The sequence below is a fragment of the Hemicordylus capensis genome, chromosome 5 (genome assembly GCF_027244095.1).
Source record: "Hemicordylus capensis ecotype Gifberg chromosome 5, rHemCap1.1.pri, whole genome shotgun sequence".
In the NCBI taxonomy this organism is placed as follows: domain Eukaryota; kingdom Metazoa; phylum Chordata; class Lepidosauria; order Squamata; family Cordylidae; genus Hemicordylus; species Hemicordylus capensis.
This window is the reverse complement of record NC_069661.1, coordinates 258,316,152-258,335,153: the sequence shown is the minus strand read 5'-3', so window position 1 is coordinate 258,335,153 and position 19,002 is coordinate 258,316,152. Positions and strand designations below refer to the sequence as shown.

Here is a 19,002-nt window from a genome sequence, read left to right as displayed (position 1 = left end):
ACCTTTGCTATTCTGCAGAATAAACTGGTTTTTGGTTTGGACCTCCACTCTCTTGGTGTGTTAATTGGACTTGCACGCCAGGCAAGAGCCCGGCTTTCCGGTATAACAGGAATGTATAACAAGGAGGAGGAAAGGTACCACTAAGTTCAGGAGGACGCCAGTGTGGCTAACAAGTAGAGTCAGGGAAGCTATAAAAGGGAAGAAGACTTCCTTCCAAAAATGGAAGTCCTGCCCAAATGAAGAGGACAGGAAGTAACATATACTCTGGCAAAAGAAATGCAAGGAGACAATAAGGGATGCAAAGAGAGAGTTTGAGGAGCATATAGCTAGAAGTGCCAAGGGGAAAACAAACACCTTTAAATATATCAGCAGAAAACCTACCAGGGAGGCGGTTGGATTCTTAGATGATGCGGGCGTAAAAGGGATTATTAAGGAGGACAAGGAGATTGCAGAGAAGCTGAATGAGGTCTTTGCATCTGTCTTCACGGTTGAGGATATTGACCATATACCCTCTACGGAACTGAGCTTTTCAGGTTTAGCAGCTGAGGAACTGGGCCAGTTTGAGGTGACAAGGGAAGATGTTCTAAATTGTCTTGAAAAACTAAAAATTAACATATCACCAGGGCCAGATGGCATCCACCCGAGTTCTGAAGGAACTCAAATGTGAAATTGCTGATGATCTAGCAAAAATATGTAACTTGCCACTACAATCAAGCTCTGTACCAGAGGACTGGAAAGTAGCCAATGTGACTCTGATTTTCAAAAAGGGATCCAGGGGGGATCTGGGAAATTACAGGCCGGTCAGCTTAACTTTGGTGCCAGGTGAATTGATGGAAAGCATACTTTAGGACAAAATTGTTAAAAGACTTCACATATATGCTGTTCACAACTTCACATATATGCTATTGGGATCTGAACTGTCAGTGACTGTCCAGGAGAGGGATCTTGGGGTTGTGGTGGGCAGCTCATTGAAAGTGTCCTCTCAGTGCGCGGCAGCTGTGAAAAAGGCGAATTCCATGCTAGGGATCATTAGGAAGGGGATTGGAAATAAAAATGCGAATATTATAATGCCCTTATAATCTATGGTGTGGCCACATCTGGAGTACAGCCTTCAACTTTGGTCACTGCATCTTAAGAGGATATTGTAGAACTGGAAAAGGTGCAGAAGAGGGCAACCAAGATGATCAGGGGCCTGGAGCACCTTCCTTATGAGGCTAGGCTACAGCATATGGGGCTCTATACCTTGGAAAAGAGGTAACTAAAGTGAGATATGATCAAGGTCTATAAAATTATGCATGGAGTGGAGAGGGTGGACAGAGAGATATTTTTCTCCCTCTCTCACAACACTAAAACCAGGGGTCACCCCATGAAACTGGAGATCGGGAAACTTAGGACCACAAGGGAAAGTCCTTTTCTACACAGCACGTAATTAATCCATGGAATTCGTTGCCAGGCGATGTGGTGATGGCCACCAACTTGGCTGGCTTGAAAAGGGGCTTAGACAGATTCATGGTGGACCGGTCTATCAGTGGCTACTAGTCTGGTGACTGTGGGCCCCCTCCAGCCTCAGAGGCAAGATGCCACCCAATCCCGGTTGCAGCCAGGGGAGCCACAGCAGCAGGAGATAAGAGGGCCTGCTCTCCGCTCTTGCCTGGGGGCTCCCCAGAGGCGGCACCTGGTGCGGGGCCACTGCGGGAAACAGGAGGCTGGGCTAGATGGGCCTCCTGGAGGGGGGGCCTGATCCAGCAGGCCGGCTGTTCTCCTGCTCTTATTCCTGCCGGCCAGGGCAAGGCAAGGCGCGGCTGCATCGAGCCTCGGGCGACATGGCAGAACCTGCATCACGACTTGTGCCGCCGCCGCCGCCCCCGCCAGGAGCTCCCCTGGCGCGGCAGCCCCGCCTGCTCGCCACTTTCAGCTTGCACGCTGGCCAGAGAGCGGGCGAGCGGGCAACCGAGCGAGAGCAGCTCCCCGCCGCGGCCCATCTGCGAGCCGGGCTCCTGTCTGGCGCCACAGGCGACCTCCCCGCGCCCGCACTTCTCTGCCTCTCGGAGTCTGCACGTGCATCGCCGACACCAGCAGCAGCAGCGTCTCCTCCGGCGAAGCAGAAGGTGGGACTGAGGACCGGGGCGGGGGGGGGGCGGGCCGGGTCGGTGGGGGGCTGCGGGGCCGTTGCTGCCCTGGCGGAGACCGGGGAGGGAGGGCTGGCCAGCGCAGCCGCTTCTCTCCTCCGCCCACGCCCAGGAGAGCGGCGCCCTGTTCCGCCTGCGGGGCGGGGGGTCGGGGTCTCTCCCCGCGCGGCTCCTCCTGCTCCGACCCGCTAGCCTGAGCCGCTCTTCTGCACCCTCGTCCCCTTTAAGAGCGCCCCCGCCCCCACCCCTTGAGACTACAACTCCCAGCCCCACTCCAGGGTCACGTGTCGCGGCAGCCGCTTCTCCTCACGTGACTCGGAGGCGCTGCTGCTGCTGGAGTCAGAAAACGCTTGCCCCGCGAGGACCACCTCCTCCTCCTCTTCCTCCCGCTGCTGCGGGGGAATTACCCCGGAGTCTGCCACGATTGGGGTAATTGCGCCCGCGGGGGGCGGGGGTGGCTTTCTCTCTCATGGCTCGCCCTGGGAGTGGGGGGGCTGACTCGTCTACGAGTCCGGAGGAGGAGGAGGCGGCACCACCAAGCGCTCTTCGCCGCTTGCCCGCTCGCCTCTCGAGGGTCGCTGCTGCTGCTCCGCGTCGACCGCGGGTCCGGCGTCCTGGAGATGCAGCTGTGGGTGGGGCGGGCGCTTGGATGGGCAGCCAGCGACTCTTGCAAAGAGCAGCAGCAGCAGCCAGGCTTGCTTCTGAGTAGACCTGCCTGCCTAGGATTGCACCGTGCGGGCGGATCTTAGCTAGATGCAGCAATAGCGCGGCGTGGGGCGCGGGCAGCCGCTTCTCTCTCCTTCTCTTCCTCCTGAGAGCTGTGCTGCCTGCAGGCTAGCCATTCGTCAGGTAGAGCCGTGCGGTTCCTCCTGATGGCTAGGCTAAATTGGTTTCCTTGTACTTTTAAGTCATTGCTTCTGGAACATGGGTTATTTATTGGAGAGGAGAGCTGGTCTTGTGGTAGCCAGCATGACTTGTCCCCTTTAGCTAAGCAGGGTCTGCCCTGGTTGCATTTGAATGGGAGACTTGATGTGTGAGCACTGCAAGATATTCCCATCAGGGGATGATGGAGCTGCTCTGGGAAGAGCATCGAGGTTCCAAGGTCCCTCCCTGGCAGCATTTCCAAGATAGGGCTGAGAGACAAGATTCCTGCCTGCAACCTTGGAGAAGCTGCTGCCAGTCTGTGTAGACCATGCTGAGCTAGATAGACCGAGTGTCTTGACTCAGTACATGGCAGCATCTTTATGTTCCTATGTAGCCTGTTCCCAGAGGCGTAACTAGGGAAAACGGCGCCCGGGGCAAGCACTGAAATTGCGCCCCCCCCACTCTCCTTCCCCCCCCGGCTGCCCCCGGAAATATGGAAATGTGTCACAGCCATAGTCAAATGTGGGTTGTGGGCTGCATCCGTGCAAGTATACTGGGACAGGAAAAAGGAAACATGAGGCTACAAGGCTCTTTAGAAATATATATTTTAAAGAAATGTCTTGCATACTAACAGCCTAAGTTTGCAGTCCTCATGGCCAGAAAATAAATGCTTTTAAACATAGTAATAGGTTTTGTGTCCCAAAATGGAAAAGACAAGACAGGTATTCTAGTCTTTTCCATCATAGATATTCTAGTCTATTCAAGATTTATACTTATATTATAATAGAGACTTAAATTATAATAGACATATATTCTAGTCTATCATAGATATTCTATGTTTATTAATTCTATAATAATGTCTATTTGTAGCACACTTTACGTTGGTTGTATTCCTGGGAAACTCAATGGCCACATTCAGCCACCATTATTTGAGCCATGATCTCCTCCTCTTTCTGCTTCCCTCTCATACACAGTCTTAATAAATAACCTCCTGGTTTAATTAAATCACCGTTTGCCTATGCACCTGAACAGCAAAACTGAGGTTTGGGCCCTTCATATACCAGAATTGCAAACCACACTGTGTGATCCTAGTTTGGAGGGCTTACTCAGCAGTTTATTGGATTTAAGCTGTGAATGTGAATGCATCCAATTGGATTGAACGTAAGGGCAAGTTATGGTTTGATTACGTAGGAAGCTGTCTATAGAGTCAGATATTGGTCCACCTAGCTCACTATTGCCCACACTGACTGGCAGCAGCTCTCCAAGGTTTCAGGCAGGAGTTTCTCCCAGCCCTACCTGGAGGTAGGGATTGAACCTGGGATCTTCTGCATGTTATTTGCAATTACATCTGACTTGCTTGAAATAAATACACATAAATAAATACCCCCCAACATACATCTGACTTGCTTGAAATAAAAACACAGGCAAATCAAAAAGATCATGAATAAGTAGGGGTGAGATTTTTCTTTGTTTTAAAAAAGCCTTCCCAATTTCCTCTTATTTTTAAAACTCTCTCAAAGGAAAATATAAGTTTAATATGTAAAACAAAATACACATTGAATGAAAAACCGTGATTAACTTTTAAAAAACTATTAAGTATGTAATTAGAAGGATTCCATTACATTAAGATACCAATTTCTTTAAAGCCAGAAATAATACCTACTGAAACTTTAATTATTTAAACAAGGAAAAAGGCATGTTATCTTCCCTAACAAAGATTAAAATCAATTTAATTGGTTCTCCACTGCCTTGACATGATTCTCGCTGTGAGTCAAGCAACCAAAAAGGGAAATTAATATCGCAGCTGTTAATCAAGTGATATTTGTGCACTCTATCTTATTAAAGCTACAGGGGCAGAAAGAAAAACTTCCCATTGCTACTTTTTGGACCAATTTGTTCACACTGTATTAAATGGGATTTCTCCCCCTTCAAAAATATAGATGCTGTAATTATGTTTTGGAGACAGAACATCTACAATATGCACCAAATGAACAAGGCTGAAAATGTTGTAGACTGTATGTTGCTAATAAAAATCTGCTATAAAGAAGAAACCTAGTATTAATCCAGACAGACTGAATATTATTCAAAAATTATATTGAGTTCCAAATTAAATTTGCCACCCCACCCCCAATGCTAAGGGATGATCCAGAAGTTGTAATTACTAGCAGAGCTGCAAAGATCTTGTGTACTAGTACTACTAGTTTCCTTTTGCAATCCCACCTCTGCAAAAGGAAAGTCATGCATGCAAGCCAGGAGAGTGACTTGTGGCTCCACTTGCATTGCATGAGTTTCGTTTTGCAGAGGTGGGATTGCAAAAGGAGACTCGGGCAATGCAAGTGGAGCCACAAGTTGCTCTCCTGGCTTGCATTGCGTGAGTTTCCTTTTGCAATCCCACCGGGACTCACACAATGCAAGCCAGAAACACAATGCAAGCCAGAAACACAATGCAAGCCAGAAACTCACACAATGCAAGCCAGGAGAGCCCCACTGGCTCCACTTGCAGGCAGCTACCCTCGGTTTAGGGGTGGGGGGCGGGGTGAAGCCTGCTATGCAAAGCACAGAAGAGCTAAAAGGAGGACGTTATGCAAGGGAGTAGGGGCATTCTCTCACACACAACACACACACAGGGGAGAGAGAGATTTTAGCAATGAAACTTACTTTGTTAATGCAGAACAGAAGAATAAAATGCAGCCAGAGGGCAGTGTGGTGGGCAAACGGCAGGCAGGCAGAGTCGGAGAACGTCCACAGCAGCAGCTGCTCTCTCAACTAAACCAAGCTACTCCACTCCTGCGTGCAGCAAGCAGGGAGGGAGGAACTGAGACAACCGGCATGGTGGGCATGTGTTCTCCAGCAGCCAATGGGAGCTCCCGCCCACCGGAGAGCTCCGTAATGACACACACACAAAAATAAAAATCACACACAAAATTTTTTTTGCCAAAGGCAGGGGACTGGCAGGGGCACTTTTTGGCGCCCCCTCCCAAGTGGCGCCTGGGGCACGTGCCCCCCCTGCCCCCCCATCGTTACGCCCCTGCCTGTTCCTCCTCCTCCTCTGGGGCAGCCCTTCAGATATTTGAAGGGGGCTCTCCTGTGCTGAAGGCTCTCCTGTCTCCCTTGAGTCTTCTCTCCCCCCTGCCCCCCCTATAGTTACTCCTCTGGTCCCCAGCATCTGACACCTGGAGGTAGACTGCCCCGAACATGGAGGTTCTATGTAGTCGTCATGGCTAAAAGCTGTTGCCAGAGCCTGTGTGAGGCATTTGACTTTGGCGCCCGGTCAGATTGCCTTGTACCGTGCCCACCCCCCAAGTAGCCTGGCTTCCTGATCGGAATAATCTCTCTTCTTTTCAGCCCCGCCTTGGGCAGTGGACGGGCTCTCTGCACGTGGCACCCCGAAGTCTGGACTGCGTGGGTCGGTCATTGGACTCCCCTGCCTTGAAAAGGTGCCTTTGGGCCACCTTCTGGCGCTACCATCCGGCTCTCTTCCGTGGACAAAGTTCTGGGCCCCCACGGCGGTGCCTTCCCCCCTGACAGAGGTTGGCGGTGCCTCTGCTGCTCTGGTGCCTGCCCTGGCGGAGGGCTCTGGGACCCCACCGTGGCTATGGCTTCGCAGGGGCTCCTTGCCCTGTGCCTGCTGACGGTGGCTGGGCTTGGGGCCGCCAGCCCGCCTCCCAACGTTGTCCTTGTGTTTGCTGACGACCTGGGCTTTGGGGACCTCGCCAGCTATGGGCATCCCACCTCCGCCACGCCCAACCTGGACAAGATGGCGGCCAGTGGCCTGCGCTTCACGGACTTCTACAGCAGCAGCCCCGTCTGCAGCCCCTCCCGGTACGGCCCCCTCTCCCCCCCCCCGCCCCCTCGCTGTAGGGCTTCTTTGGAGCCTGGGTTTCATTAAGGGGGCTTCGAGTCAGACCAGAGTGGGGGACCACAGCCTGGCCCTGGACCCCAATGCCTATTGTGGCTGCCGTATTACAGACATGGGTGTCCTAGAGCCGAGGCTCCCGACCTCAGCTCTAGGAGAGGAGAGCTGGCCTTGTGGGGGCAAGCAGGATTTGTCCCTTTAGCTAAGCAGGGTCCACCCTGGTTGCGTATCAAGGGGAGACTCCATGTGTGAGCACTGGAAGGGATTCCCCTTGGGATGGAGCTGCTTTGGGAAGAGCTGAAGGTTCCCAGTTCCCTCCCTGGCAGCATCTCCCAACGAGACAGGGCTGGGAGAGAGACTCCTGCCTGCGACCTTGGAGAAGCCGTTGCCAGTCTGGGTAGACGATACTGAGCTAGATAGACCAGTGGGTCTGACTCGGTATGTGGCAGTTCCTTATGACCTGTGCCCCTCCGGAGGGCTCTGCACTCCAGCTCCCAGCCTTCTCGGCTACAATTTATTCTCTAGGGCAGGAGCTCTGGAGCACTCTGTGCCCCCCTCCCTCTGCCCCCGGGGCTGGGACCTTTCAGCAGTGACAGCAGCTTGCTGTGGGGGTGGGGGTGGTGGTAGGGGTTTGGCGTGGGGCCATACCTGGGGTGGCCCTCCAGACCCAGCACGCTTCATCCCTGCTCTCACACCTGCAGGGCCGCCCTGCTGACAGGACGCTACCAGACCCGCTCTGGCGTCTACCCGGGCGTGTTCTACCCCGGCTCCCGGGGAGGCCTCCCACTGGCCGAGGTGACCCTGGCAGAGCTGCTGAAGGGGCGGGGCTATGCCACGGCCATCGTGGGCAAGTGGCACTTGGGACTAGGGCCTCATGGGACGTTCCTGCCCACGCACCAGGGCTTCGACCACTTCTTGGGCGTGCCCTACTCGCATGACCAGGTGAGGCGTGGCCGGAGGCTCGGTGGGCTTGTGGTGGGGGAGATCCTGGGAGGTGCTACAGTGGGTGGGCTGCGGCTGAAGCTCTGGGGAGGCTGGAACTCGCATCTGCCTGCACAAATGTGTCTCTCCTCCTCCTCCTCCTCCTCATGTTTGCCCTCCTTGCCGTCATTTCTGCTGTTGGCATTTGGGGCGGCTTTAGACGATGCCACGCTCCGAATTTGTCAAGTTAAAGCTGAACTTGATTGCCTTAACATTAGGTTGGGAAGACAGTAAGATCGTTTGGAAGCATGGTCCTCAGACGTGAATGACAACAAAAACCAGGTTTCCCTTAAAATGGTTCAGATTAGAACTGGCCTCACCCCGGGTGGGAGGCGGAAAATGAGGCGCAGCGGTCTCTGCTGCCAGGCAGCCTCTTTGCCTGAGAGCCGGGCTGCCTTCGGCCTGGGCATTTGCCAGCAACACAAGCTGCCTCCGTTGGCGCCCCCCCCCCCGCCCTTAGGACAAGCTGCTACCAGGGAGTGAGTGAGTGAGTGGTTCCCTTTCTGCTGTGCTTGCTCCCCCTTCCTCTCTCCGAGCTTGCGGCGCCGAGCGTCAAGATGAGGCCCCTGGATGGGGACCCTGGATGGGGACCTGGTGCCATTCCTCGAAGAGTGTGAGTGGCTGCCTCTCTGTGTGCCTGGCTCGCCATGCTCCTCCCGCTCTGAGACTGGCGTCTCTTCCGTTGCAGGGCCCCTGCCAGAACCTCACCTGCTTCCCTCCCGACACACGGTGCTTTGGGATCTGTGACCAGGGCGTGGTCCCCGTCCCCCTGCTCTGGAACCAGAGCATCCTGGAGCAGCCGGTCTCCTTCCCCCACCTGGTGCCCCGCTACAACGCCTTTGCCCGGGACTTCATAGCCGACTGCGCACGGCGGGGCCAGCCTTTCTTCCTCTATTATGCCTCCCACGTAAGTTCTGGGGGAGGAGGAAGGCGGCACACGGGGTGGGTGTGGGGGGCTGAGCAGACCCCCCATGTCAGGTTGGGGAGTAGAGGAGGAGAGCTGGTCTTGTGGTCGCAAGCATGGATTGTCCCCCTTGCTAAGCAGGGTCCGCCCTGGGTTGCACTTGAATGGGAGACTGCATGTGTGAGCACTGGAAGATATTTCCCTCGGGGTGGGTCCACTTCGGGAAGAGCATCTGCATGCAGAAGGGTCCAAGTTAGACGGCTCCCCATTTCCAGATAGGGCTGAGAGAGACTCCTGCCTGTGACCTTGGAGAAGCTGCTGCCAGTCTGCATAGACGATCCTGAGCTGGATATGGACCAGGGGTCTGACTCAGTAGAAGGCAGCTTCCTCTGTTCCTGGGACTGGGGCAAAGAAAACAAGGAAGTTGTCTCTTGTTCCTGTGTACCCTTTGTCTGATCTATCAGGGCTCTGCTTCTGTTTATTTGATTGATTGATTTTATATACTGCCTAATATATACTGCCTAATATAAAATCTCAAGGCAGTGTGTACACAATTAAAAACATAATACAAAATATAAGCATTTAAAATTCATAAGAAGATAAAAATCATAATAGATAAAAACACATTAATTTTTTAAAAATTAGATTTCAGTTAAAAGCCTGGGGAAATGGGTACGTCTTCAGGGTCCTCCTTACCAAAAAAAAATAGAGAGAGAGAGAGAGAGAGAGAGAGATGCTCTTGCTTCAGCAGTATTTACACTTGCAATACTGAAGAAGAATGTGAAGACAAGGCGGACTGCTCCTCCCTGACTGTTCTGGTGTGAGCTGCTAATGCTGGCCAGTAATTTTATCTCCTCCTTCTTCTCCCCCCCCCGCCCCCCCGCCCTACCCCAGCACACCCACTACCCCCAGTTTGCGAGCCAGGAGTACACAGGCCAGTCACCCAGGGGGCCCTTTGGAGACGCCCTCCTGGAGTTTGACGGATCTGTGGGGCGCCTCTTGCAGGCCCTGCACGACAGCGGAGTAGACCAGAACACGCTGGTGTTCTTCACTTCTGACAACGGGTGAGTGTCCCATCTGTAGCAGTGGTGGTCAAAGTGGGACTTGAAACTTTGCCCAAGGGCCGAGGAATTGGGAATGGGGTGGGGGAGAGACATCCAATCTAACTTGCACCTAATTCTGTGCCCGGACCCAGAGTGCTTGCGAGGAGGTCGCTTACAATCGCCTCTAATCAGCTTCTGCAGCAAGCCTGGCTTGCCCTCTTGCTCTTTCTCTCCAGCACTGGTGGGTTCAATTCCAGTCTGTTCTTGGAGAGTGATTCAGTTCTCAAGAGAGTTCTCAGCTTAACTCTCCCAGTGATTTCTCAGCTCTATTTTCCGCAGCTCTTTTTAACTCAGCTCTTCTCTCCAAGCCTCCCACCCAAATCCATCCCTTTTTTGTACATGCAACTCCACTCACCTTTGGTGGGGGACGGGTTTCCCCCCTCAAATCAGAACTAACAAAAACCAGACAGAATTCATAATGTAAAGCAAGCAACAAAATGGAGGATTAACCTTCGTCCTTCAGAGGCCGCATTTGCTTCCCATCCCTAAGTGTAGGCCTGGGAGAAGGAGATGAGACCAGTGCAGGCTCAGGACCATGGAGTCTTGGGGTTCCAGCCAGAGGGGTGCGGCCGAACTCAGTGGTGCCGGCAGATACTGTGCAGGCCCTGTAATTTGGAGAGCGGGGCTGGTCTTGTGGTTAGCGAGCCTGACCGGATCCTTCTGCTGAGCAGGGTCCACCTTGGGTTGCATTTGGGTGGGTGAGTGCATGTGAGCAGTGCTGTGTCTGCTGCAAGCGGTTCCCTTCGCAGGTGGGCCCAGAGCTCAGTGGCGGAGCGTCTGCTTGGCATGCAGAAGGCCCCAGGTTCAGTCCCTGGCGGCAGCAGCAGCAGCAGCCTCTCCAGGAAGGGCTGGGGGAGCTGCTGCCAGTCAGTGCAGACAGTACGGAGGTAGATTGGACCAGGGGTCTGACTCCGCATAAGGCAGCTGCCCTGTGTTCCTACCTGTGGGTGTTTGGAGACGGGGCGTTGCAGCTTCCCCTTGAAAACCTGGTGACTGGGGTGGCGAGACGCTCGCCTGGCTTGTCCTGATGCCCCCCTCCCTGCTCTTGCCGACAGCCCCTCGACCATGCGCATGTCCCGGGGGGGCAGCTCTGGCCTCCTCAAGTGCGGCAAAGGGACCACCTATGAAGGGGGGATGAGGGAGCCCGCCGTGGCCTACTGGCCTGGCCGCATTGCCCCAGGTAAGTCTGCTCCTCGTCGCCCGGAGGTCCCCAGGGCCACCAAGCTGCGGTCGTCCCAGGATGGCCCCCGCTGGCATTCGGCCTGCCCCGTGACCAGGGGTGGGTGGGGTCTTGGAAACACGCCCTTGCCAGGAGGACCAGAAATCTGCTTTTTCAAACAGCCGATCATCTCCCTCAGGGATGTGCCTCTAAATTGATCCACATTGTCCTTGGCCTGTCCTGGGGGTGGGGGGCAGGTGTTGATTTCTGGGGCTTGGGATGGGACGTAGCCTGGATGCCTGTCAGTTATATGGGGTGGCGGCGGGTGGGGGGTTACCCCAGCCGCTCTCTCTGAGCCCCTTCTCCTCCCCCCTCTGTGTGTGTGTGTCTCTGGGGCCAGGCGTGACCCATGAGCTGGCCAGCACTCTGGACCTCTTCCCTACCCTGGCGGCTGTGGCAGGGGTGCCTCTCCCCAACATCACGCTGGACGGCTACGACCTCAGCCCGGTCCTCTTTGGGAATGGAAAGGTGAGCAGGTGTGGGGCCAAACAGAGGCTCCGTTGGGGCTGCACGCGGGCGACTGCTCTCCTGCTGGGCTCTGGTGCGCTGCGTGGCTGCTGCCTCTGGTGTCCCAGGCTGGCAGGGGTTGCCTCTGGGCTCCATCAGTCTTCCTGCTCCCATCTGAGGGCCAGCAATGTGCCAGGCCCAGCCCAGAGCACGCCTTGACCCAGGACCAGGAGGGCTGGGGGGAGAGGGGTGGCTGGAAGGGGAGGATGAAGCCGGCTGGCCAGCTCTCTTCCTGGCCAGGCTCCTGTGCCTTAAGCAGCTGCGAGACGGGCAGGGACTGGACGGGCAGAGCCTTCTGCAGATCCCTGCACTTGTGCATGGCCTGGTCTGTGGATGTGAAAGGAGGGAAAAGAAGTGGAGGATTTGGAGGAGGAAGAGAAGGGGAGCCTGGCATGGAGATATGGGGGGGGGGCCCTGCTGTGCCAGGCAGCCAGCCATTGCGCGCTGCAAGGTGCGCCCCCTGCAGGCCAGCTGAGGTGCAGTTCCCACCTGCAGCTCCCGAGACGACTGTGCCCAGGATCATGTGGAGGCTTCCGGGCTGCCCCCAAGTGAGCGAACGCCTGGGTGGCTTGTGCAGTAACGCCTGCCCTGGAGAGGGCCAGCAGGCAAAGGGCTTCTGAGCGGGGAAAGGAGGGGCTTTGCTTTGGGATGGGGGGGCCTGTTCCTTCGAAGGCAGTGCTGGGCATTGCGACCAGGGTGGAAGCGCCTCGTGGGCGTCCCAGGGGCTCCCGCCCGACGGGCTGCACTCCCCCCCCCGCCCGCCCGACGGGCTGCACTCCCCCCCCCCCGCCCGCCCGCCCGCCCGTCCTGCTTCTGCTGCAGAAAGCGCTGTGGGAGTTTCCCCGCCGCACCCGTGAGGTGGAGCCCTGCCCTGAGGGCCAGACTGCCCCGTGCCCGAGAGACGTGGCTCTGCCCGCTGCCGCCCCCCCCCCCACACCTTCTGGGGACAACTGGCTTGAGCAGGCGCGGGTGGGATCTCCTCACGGCCAGCATCCCTCGGCCCCCTCAGGCCGTCCCCTCTGGGAAGCGGGATATATTGGTGGGGGTGCGCCGAACATGCCGGCAGCCTGTGTGTGTGTGGGGGGGAGAGTCCTGCTTCAGGAGACATAACCGGGGTGGGGGGGGGGCGTGGGGCAGCAGCAGCCACCGTATGGCGGGTGGCGGCCCGGAACCTGAAGCCCCTGCAAGCCACGAAGCCCCTGCAGGCCACCAAGCCCCGTGTGAGAGCCGGGGGTGGGTCTCTGCAGGGGCTTCCACCTCCGGGTCCCTGTTGTGCCTCCGGCGTGACCCCTCCCTCGATTCTGGTCCCTCCCGCAGAGTCCTCGCCAGACCATGTTCTACTACCCGCCAGCCGCCAGCCAGCTGCTGGGCGCCTTTGCAGTCCGCTACGGCAAGTACAAGGCCCACTTCTTCACGCAAGGTGAGCCCCCTCCCCCTTGAAGTGAGTGGGCCCCCCCCCGGGCCCCTTCCTGGACCAGAGTGGGTTGCCACTGACTCCCCCCCCCCGCCCCGCCCCGCCCCGCTTATGTGTCTCCAGGCGCCTTCCTCAGTGGCACGACCCCCGACCAGGACTGCCACGGACTGACCCCGCTGAAGGCCCACGAGCCCCCGCTGCTCTTTGACCTGGAGGTGGACCCTGCTGAGAACTACAACCTCCTCCGGGGGGCTGCTGTGAAGCCGGAGGTTCTGGCCGCCCTCAAGGAGGTCTGTCTGCAGAAGGCGCGTTTTGACCAGCAGATGGTCTTTGGGGAGAGCCAGCTGGCACAGGGCAGCGACCCCTCGCTGCAACCCTGCTGCGCTCCCCAGTGCAGCCCCAAACCTTCCTGCTGCAGGTGCCCGTCTGCCTCTTAGCCCCCGCGGCCTCCCCAGCCTCCCTTCCTCCCTCCCTCCCGCTGCCTGCACATGCCGGTGAGCTGCTGCTGCTTCCACTAACAGACGCCTCTCAAGCCCTGGTTTTTCTCATGGGGAATTGACCGGCCGCCTGTTTGAGGCGATCAAGCCGCTCGAAGGAGAGGGCCGCCCCTTCTGCTCGTGAAACCTCCGCTTGCGCGCTCCGTGCAGAAGGCGCCAGTCTGCCGATTACGCTGCTTCCTCCGGTGCCGGTCCTGATGCGGCCGTGCTCATAGGCCTGATGCCAGCAGGAAGCCCTGAAGGAAAGGACCAGCCTTCGCCCCAGGAGGCCGTGCCTGTGCAACGCATCCGCCCTGCAAAATGCAGCAGGCTGCAAGGCCCTGTGTGTGTGTGTGTGTGTGTGTTGGTGGGGGGCAGCTGGTGTGTGGGCTCTGGGGCAAAGAAGACACGCACCACTCCCCTGCAGCTCTTCACGGCCAGAGGCGGCTCTCCCCGGAGCACCTCGGACCTGGCCCTGCAGAGGGAAGGGCTCCTCCACCCCACCCACCCCACCGTCCAGGCAGGCAGGCATTGCTCAGGGTTCCTTTCCACACGCCCTCTCCCTCCCCATGTGTGGCCTGAAGTCTCCAGCACGGTGCGTGAGGCGCTGCTAGCGAACGTTGCCCTTGTCCACCCTGTGAAGACTTCTCTTTCCAGAATGTTTACAGGCGACTCTAACAACTGACCTGCTGGCTTGGAGCAGAGTTGTCCTCCAGACCCGACTCCCGCTTTCCCTCAGGGGCCAGCCTGCTGCTTCTGGCAGGGCACGGAGGCCGCAACCCTCTCCTCTGTCCCCAGCCCCGGGAGGTCCACTTCTGCCGTGGCTGCCCTCCATGAATGTCTCGAATCGATGGGTGATGCACGTGTCCAGCACGGTGTCTTCCTGCAGCACACTGCATGCATTCTGCACTGCCGAAACGATTTCCATTTTCTGTCCTGCCAGCCAGCCAGCCAGCCAGCTCCGTTGGGTAACTCCAAGTACGAGAGGAAGGGACGTCATCTGTGTCCTCTCTCTAAGTCAGGATTCCCAAACTCTGAGTCCCCAGAGGTGGTTAGACTACGACTGCCATCATCCCCAGCCACAATGGAAGGGCCTTGTGGCTGTGGATGATGGGTGTCATAGTCCAACACCACCTGGGGCCCCAGAGTTGGTTTTTTCACTGACCTCGAAGATCTCTCTTCCAGGTGGCAAATGCCAGCTCAGACTGCGGCATTTGAGGTGTGGAAATGGGGGTTAAAGAAACAAAAAGTCCCAGTGCATGTCACGTGGCATTTAGTTATGGTAGCTGACATCTAGACGGAGCTATTCAGCAGTTTTACTCTGGAGGTCTTCCTCCATTAGTGTCTCTTGATGTGCCAGCAGCCTCAGTTAACTGAGGCTGAAGTTAAGGCCATGCCTTATTCTGGCCAGATATAAAGTTCTCCATTACATTTGGAGGCCTTTCCAGATGGGCATCCCATGAACAAGGCCAAAGTATTTGCAGCTTGTGTGTCTGTCTGTGTGCATAAAAGGGCTCAAGGGAAGCCCTGCACAATCCGTTCAATGGGGCCTGTGCTGCCTCTCTCTGCTTCGGAGATGAGAGCAGGCGCTGGTCTTCCGGTATGATGCAACGTGATCTTGCCACCTCTTTGCTGCCGGCCTCTAAGCCTGAGAAAGGCTGCTGGGTGACTCTGAAGTGTGCTTCCTCCTCGGGGGGGGCGGCGGGATAGCTGTTCCTAATAAAAGGTGCCACCAGACGTGCTGTGTCTTCCTGGTTCTGTGCGGTGAGTTCCTTGATTCTGGTGGCTCTTTGCACCTGGAGACGCAGCCGCCTTCACACCCACACCTGCAACTGGCAACTGGGGCATGGTTCACCCTGAAGCCACAGGGCGGAATTGCTTACTTGCACCCCCCCTTCACTTCCCACACGTATGCTGTGGAAACTTGGGCCAGTGTCCACACCACAACTCCTGCACTTCTGCTCTGGTGCTGCAGATCAGAACTGCTTCCAGGAGAAAGCGCATGAGCCGTGGCTGGTCTCCTTTGGCCCAGGGCCTTGGGCAGTGCAGGCTGGTTTCTGGCAGCAGTGGGAACAAAGTGAAGTAGCACACCCCACTGGCCAAATCAGACCGGGGGCAGCAGCAGATTCCAAGCAGGCTCGGCAGGGGGTCTTCTGGAAATGCCAAGTACTCAGATTTAACCTTGAACACTGAATGTGGTGAATATGGAGAAGCGCTTCTGCTTCAAGGGAGGTTTAGGGGGGTTCCTTATGCATCCTGACTTTGCCCTTGTGGCGATATCGAGAGACTACTGAACATGCTAGTTTACATTGTGACCTCTACAAGAATGATTGATCAACACTTATTTTGCCTTATCCTGTGATGTTTCCTGGTTATCCAGATGAGTCTCACTTAAAAACTTCATTGTCAAATTTTAATTATAAATATTCCAATACAGTGGCTAAATTTTGTTATATTTTATGTACATTACGTTCTGCTGTGTGTGATAATGTTTCTGGTCAATGACCGAAATGGAGGAGGAGGAGGAGGAGGATGAGGATGGAGCGCCTCTGTGTGGGACGAAACACTTCAGGGGTGAGGGTAAAGTGGCAAACTCCCCCCCCCCCGAGAAGAACTGAGTATTCCTCGGCTTCCAAAAGCATGAGATTCAGGCAGACCCAAAATGAAGAGTAGCACACTTCAGCAACAAGGGTTTATCATCACATTTAAAAGAGACACAGGATTATGCAATGCAAGCAATTGTCTCTTCATAAAGTAGATTGTGAAAGAGAGAGTTTTCATTCAACCCTGCATCTCGGATCCCGAGCAATATGGTAAAGGAAGAAAAAATAACTTCCCTCAAGTGGCTCACTAACCTGGTCCTAACTTGTGCACGCACATGCACATGCACACACTCACTCACTCACTCAAGGCTGAAGGGACAGCTGCACTTTGCAGAAGAAACTCCTTTCTGGACCCCTTGTGTTTTCCTGCCCCTGCCCCCTCCTCCCCATCCTCTTTAGTCTGTCCCAGGTGGTGTGGTTGCCCAGTGGGGTATGATGCTCCTTAATTTGCAAGGTTGGTGTGTGTGTGTGTACGTGTGCGCGCGCGCGTGCTCCAAAGGCCTTTAAGTCCAAGCTCCAGAATTACCTAGGTGCATCTCTGAGCATAAGAACAGTCCTGCTGGATCAGGCCCAAGGAAGCCCATCTAGTCCAGCATCCTGTTTCCCCCAGTGGCCCACCAGATGCTGCTGAAAGCCACAGGCAGGAGCTGAAAGGAGCATGCCCTCTCTCCTGCCGTTACTCCCCTGCAACTGGGACTCACAGGCATCCTTCCTTTGAGGCTGGAGGTGGCCCACAGCCCTCTGACTAATAGCCAGTGATAGAGCTCTTCTCCATGAAGTTATCCAAACCCCTCTTAAGGCCAGCCAGGTTGTTGGCTGTCACCACATCTCTTGGCAGAGAATTCCACAAGTTGTCAGTAATCATTACCTAACAGGTCACATGCTAATGGTTGGTACTAGAGATCTCTGGATCATTTTGCTTAAAGTGGAGAATGAGCTAATGAACAGGTCAGTCAGAATCCCTGCTTGAAAACTGGTGGCTCTCCTCCCTAGGCTTCCGTGTCTGAGACAGAAGCGTATCATTTTTAGTTTGGCTAACCTTGAAGTGCAGAACACACATGTATACACCTATTTATGTGTTTATTACATTTATATAGGCACACAGGAAGCTGCCTTTTATTGAGTCAGACTATTGACCCACCTAGCTCAGTATTGTCTACACAGATTGGCAACGGCTACTCCAAGGTTGCAGGCTGGAGTCTCACTCCGTCCTGCTTGGGAGATGCTGCCAGGGAGGGAACTTGGGAGCCTTCTGCCTGCAGGTGGGCAGGTCCTCTTCCCAGAGGGGGCCTCTGTGTTCCAGTGCTCACACTGTAGTTTTCCATTCAAATGCAAACCAGGGTGGACCCTGCTTAGCAAACGGGGCCATTCATGCTTTCTACCAGAAGACCCGCTCTCCTGCCAAACGAGTCTGGGCAGTTCTCCTCCCACCAAAAACAAGTGTCTCATGGTGGTTTACAGAAATATAACAACAATAAAACCACAATTAAAACCAAACAAAGCAGTTAAAAATAATTTTAAAATCAACAACAGTAAAAGCTACCTTACAGGTGATCAGAGGCTTGGTTCAATAAATGCACCTTCACAAGAGCTCTTTTACAGGCCGCTAGAGGAGGTGGTGGTGACACCCTCCCTTACAGCAACAGGGAGCTCAGGCCAGAGACTCCAGGCTGCGAGAGAAGACTCCCGGCCCGGCCCTGAACTGCTGGCAGACGAGCTCCCCGGAAGAGCTTAATCCGTGGTGGGGGTCCTGGAGTCGGAGGCGCCCTCTTCGTTCCCCTGGGGGCCCCAAGCCAGACGGGCTCCTGAGAGGTACGTGGACTTGACGAGGCGTCTGTCGCCATGAGTTGGTCTACCTGGGTGTATATTAACCAAAGCCATTCAAAATACTTGTAGTAATTAATGAGGGCTGCCAAGTTTAACTGATGAAACCCTTTCGTCATCTAAAAGGGGCCCCTGAGTAATCGGGCAGCAGATTTGGTTTTTTAAAAAAAAGTTTTAATACAAGGGTCTCTAAAGACTGCAGAGGTCAAGGCCTGTCTTACAAGAGCCCCCCACCCCCCAACACACACACACAGAGTTATCCCCCCCCCGCCCGCTGACATGGAAGGGTGGGCCTCTTCTGAGAAGACGCTGCCTCTGGCACCGGCACCTGCATTCTCGAAAGGCAAAGGGAGTGTGCTTCTCGCTCCCAGAGTGTTTTTCCCCATATGCAAATGTGAAACATTTGAACTTTCTAAATGAACAGACTCAAATTCATCTGATCGAATATTTCTTTAATTGGATGACAGACCTATAATATATACCAAGTTCAAAATGCATTTTAGAAAACAATTGATCCCCGAAGGCAGAGGTTCTGTTCCCACTTGCCTCCCCACAAGGCAGCCAGGGACAATGGATGGATGGATGGATGGATGGATTGAATTTATATACCTCCTAGTATAAAAATCTCTAGGTGGTGTACAAAATTAAAACATAAAATATAACATTTAAAATTCATAAAAAGATAAAAATCAGATAAAAACACATTAAAAAGACATTAAAATTTAAAAATTGAATCTCAGTTGAAGGTCTGGGAAAACAGGGACATCTTCAGGGTCCTCCTAAAAGCAAACAGAGAAGGAGAAGATGCCCCTATTTCAGCAGGGAGCGCATTCCAAAGCCGCGGGGCAGCCACAGAGAAGGCCCAGCACTTGTTTCCCACCTGCGGGTCGCCGGCTTGAAGTCGTAGCCTCAGCAACGTGTTCGTGAGGCATGAGGCGAGAGGAGGGGAAGACTCTCCTCCTCTGCTCCTTATTGGCTGGCTACGCGCTGAAGCTCAGTGTGCCTCCCCGCCTTCAGAAAACCAGCATTCCCTTTGAAATGAATGGGACAAGCCATGACTAACTTAGGCTGGGTGTGAGCCCGTGACTGGAGTAGCCTGTCGCATAACTGTAGCATTTGAGT

The 19,002-nt window shown here is 55.0% G+C and overlaps 1 protein-coding gene across 3 annotated transcripts; it reads left to right on the top strand.

Moving 5' to 3' along the window:
- The first annotated feature begins 1,611 nt into the window (after window positions 1–1,611).
- On the top strand, window positions 1,612–15,898 carry ARSA (arylsulfatase A). 3 transcript variants are annotated; one of them, XM_053255580.1, is made up of 9 exons: window positions 1,974–2,108; window positions 6,339–6,815; window positions 7,551–7,791; window positions 8,519–8,737; window positions 9,629–9,798; window positions 10,893–11,017; window positions 11,397–11,524; window positions 12,881–12,983; window positions 13,101–15,898. In XM_053255580.1, the coding sequence occupies exons 2-9, from the start codon at window positions 6,589–6,591 to the stop codon at window positions 13,412–13,414; spliced, it is 1,527 nt and encodes a 508-aa protein (XP_053111555.1). In that variant the 5' UTR covers window positions 1,974–2,108; window positions 6,339–6,588; the 3' UTR covers window positions 13,415–15,898. The 3 variants fall into 3 exon arrangements, with proteins under 3 accessions (XP_053111556.1, XP_053111555.1, XP_053111554.1); XM_053255579.1 differs by lacking the exon at window positions 1,974–2,108 and adding an exon at window positions 2,428–2,558; XM_053255581.1 differs by lacking the exons at window positions 6,339–6,815; window positions 7,551–7,791 and having other exon boundaries at window positions 1,612–2,108.
- Window positions 15,899–19,002: the final 3,104 nt, after the last annotated feature.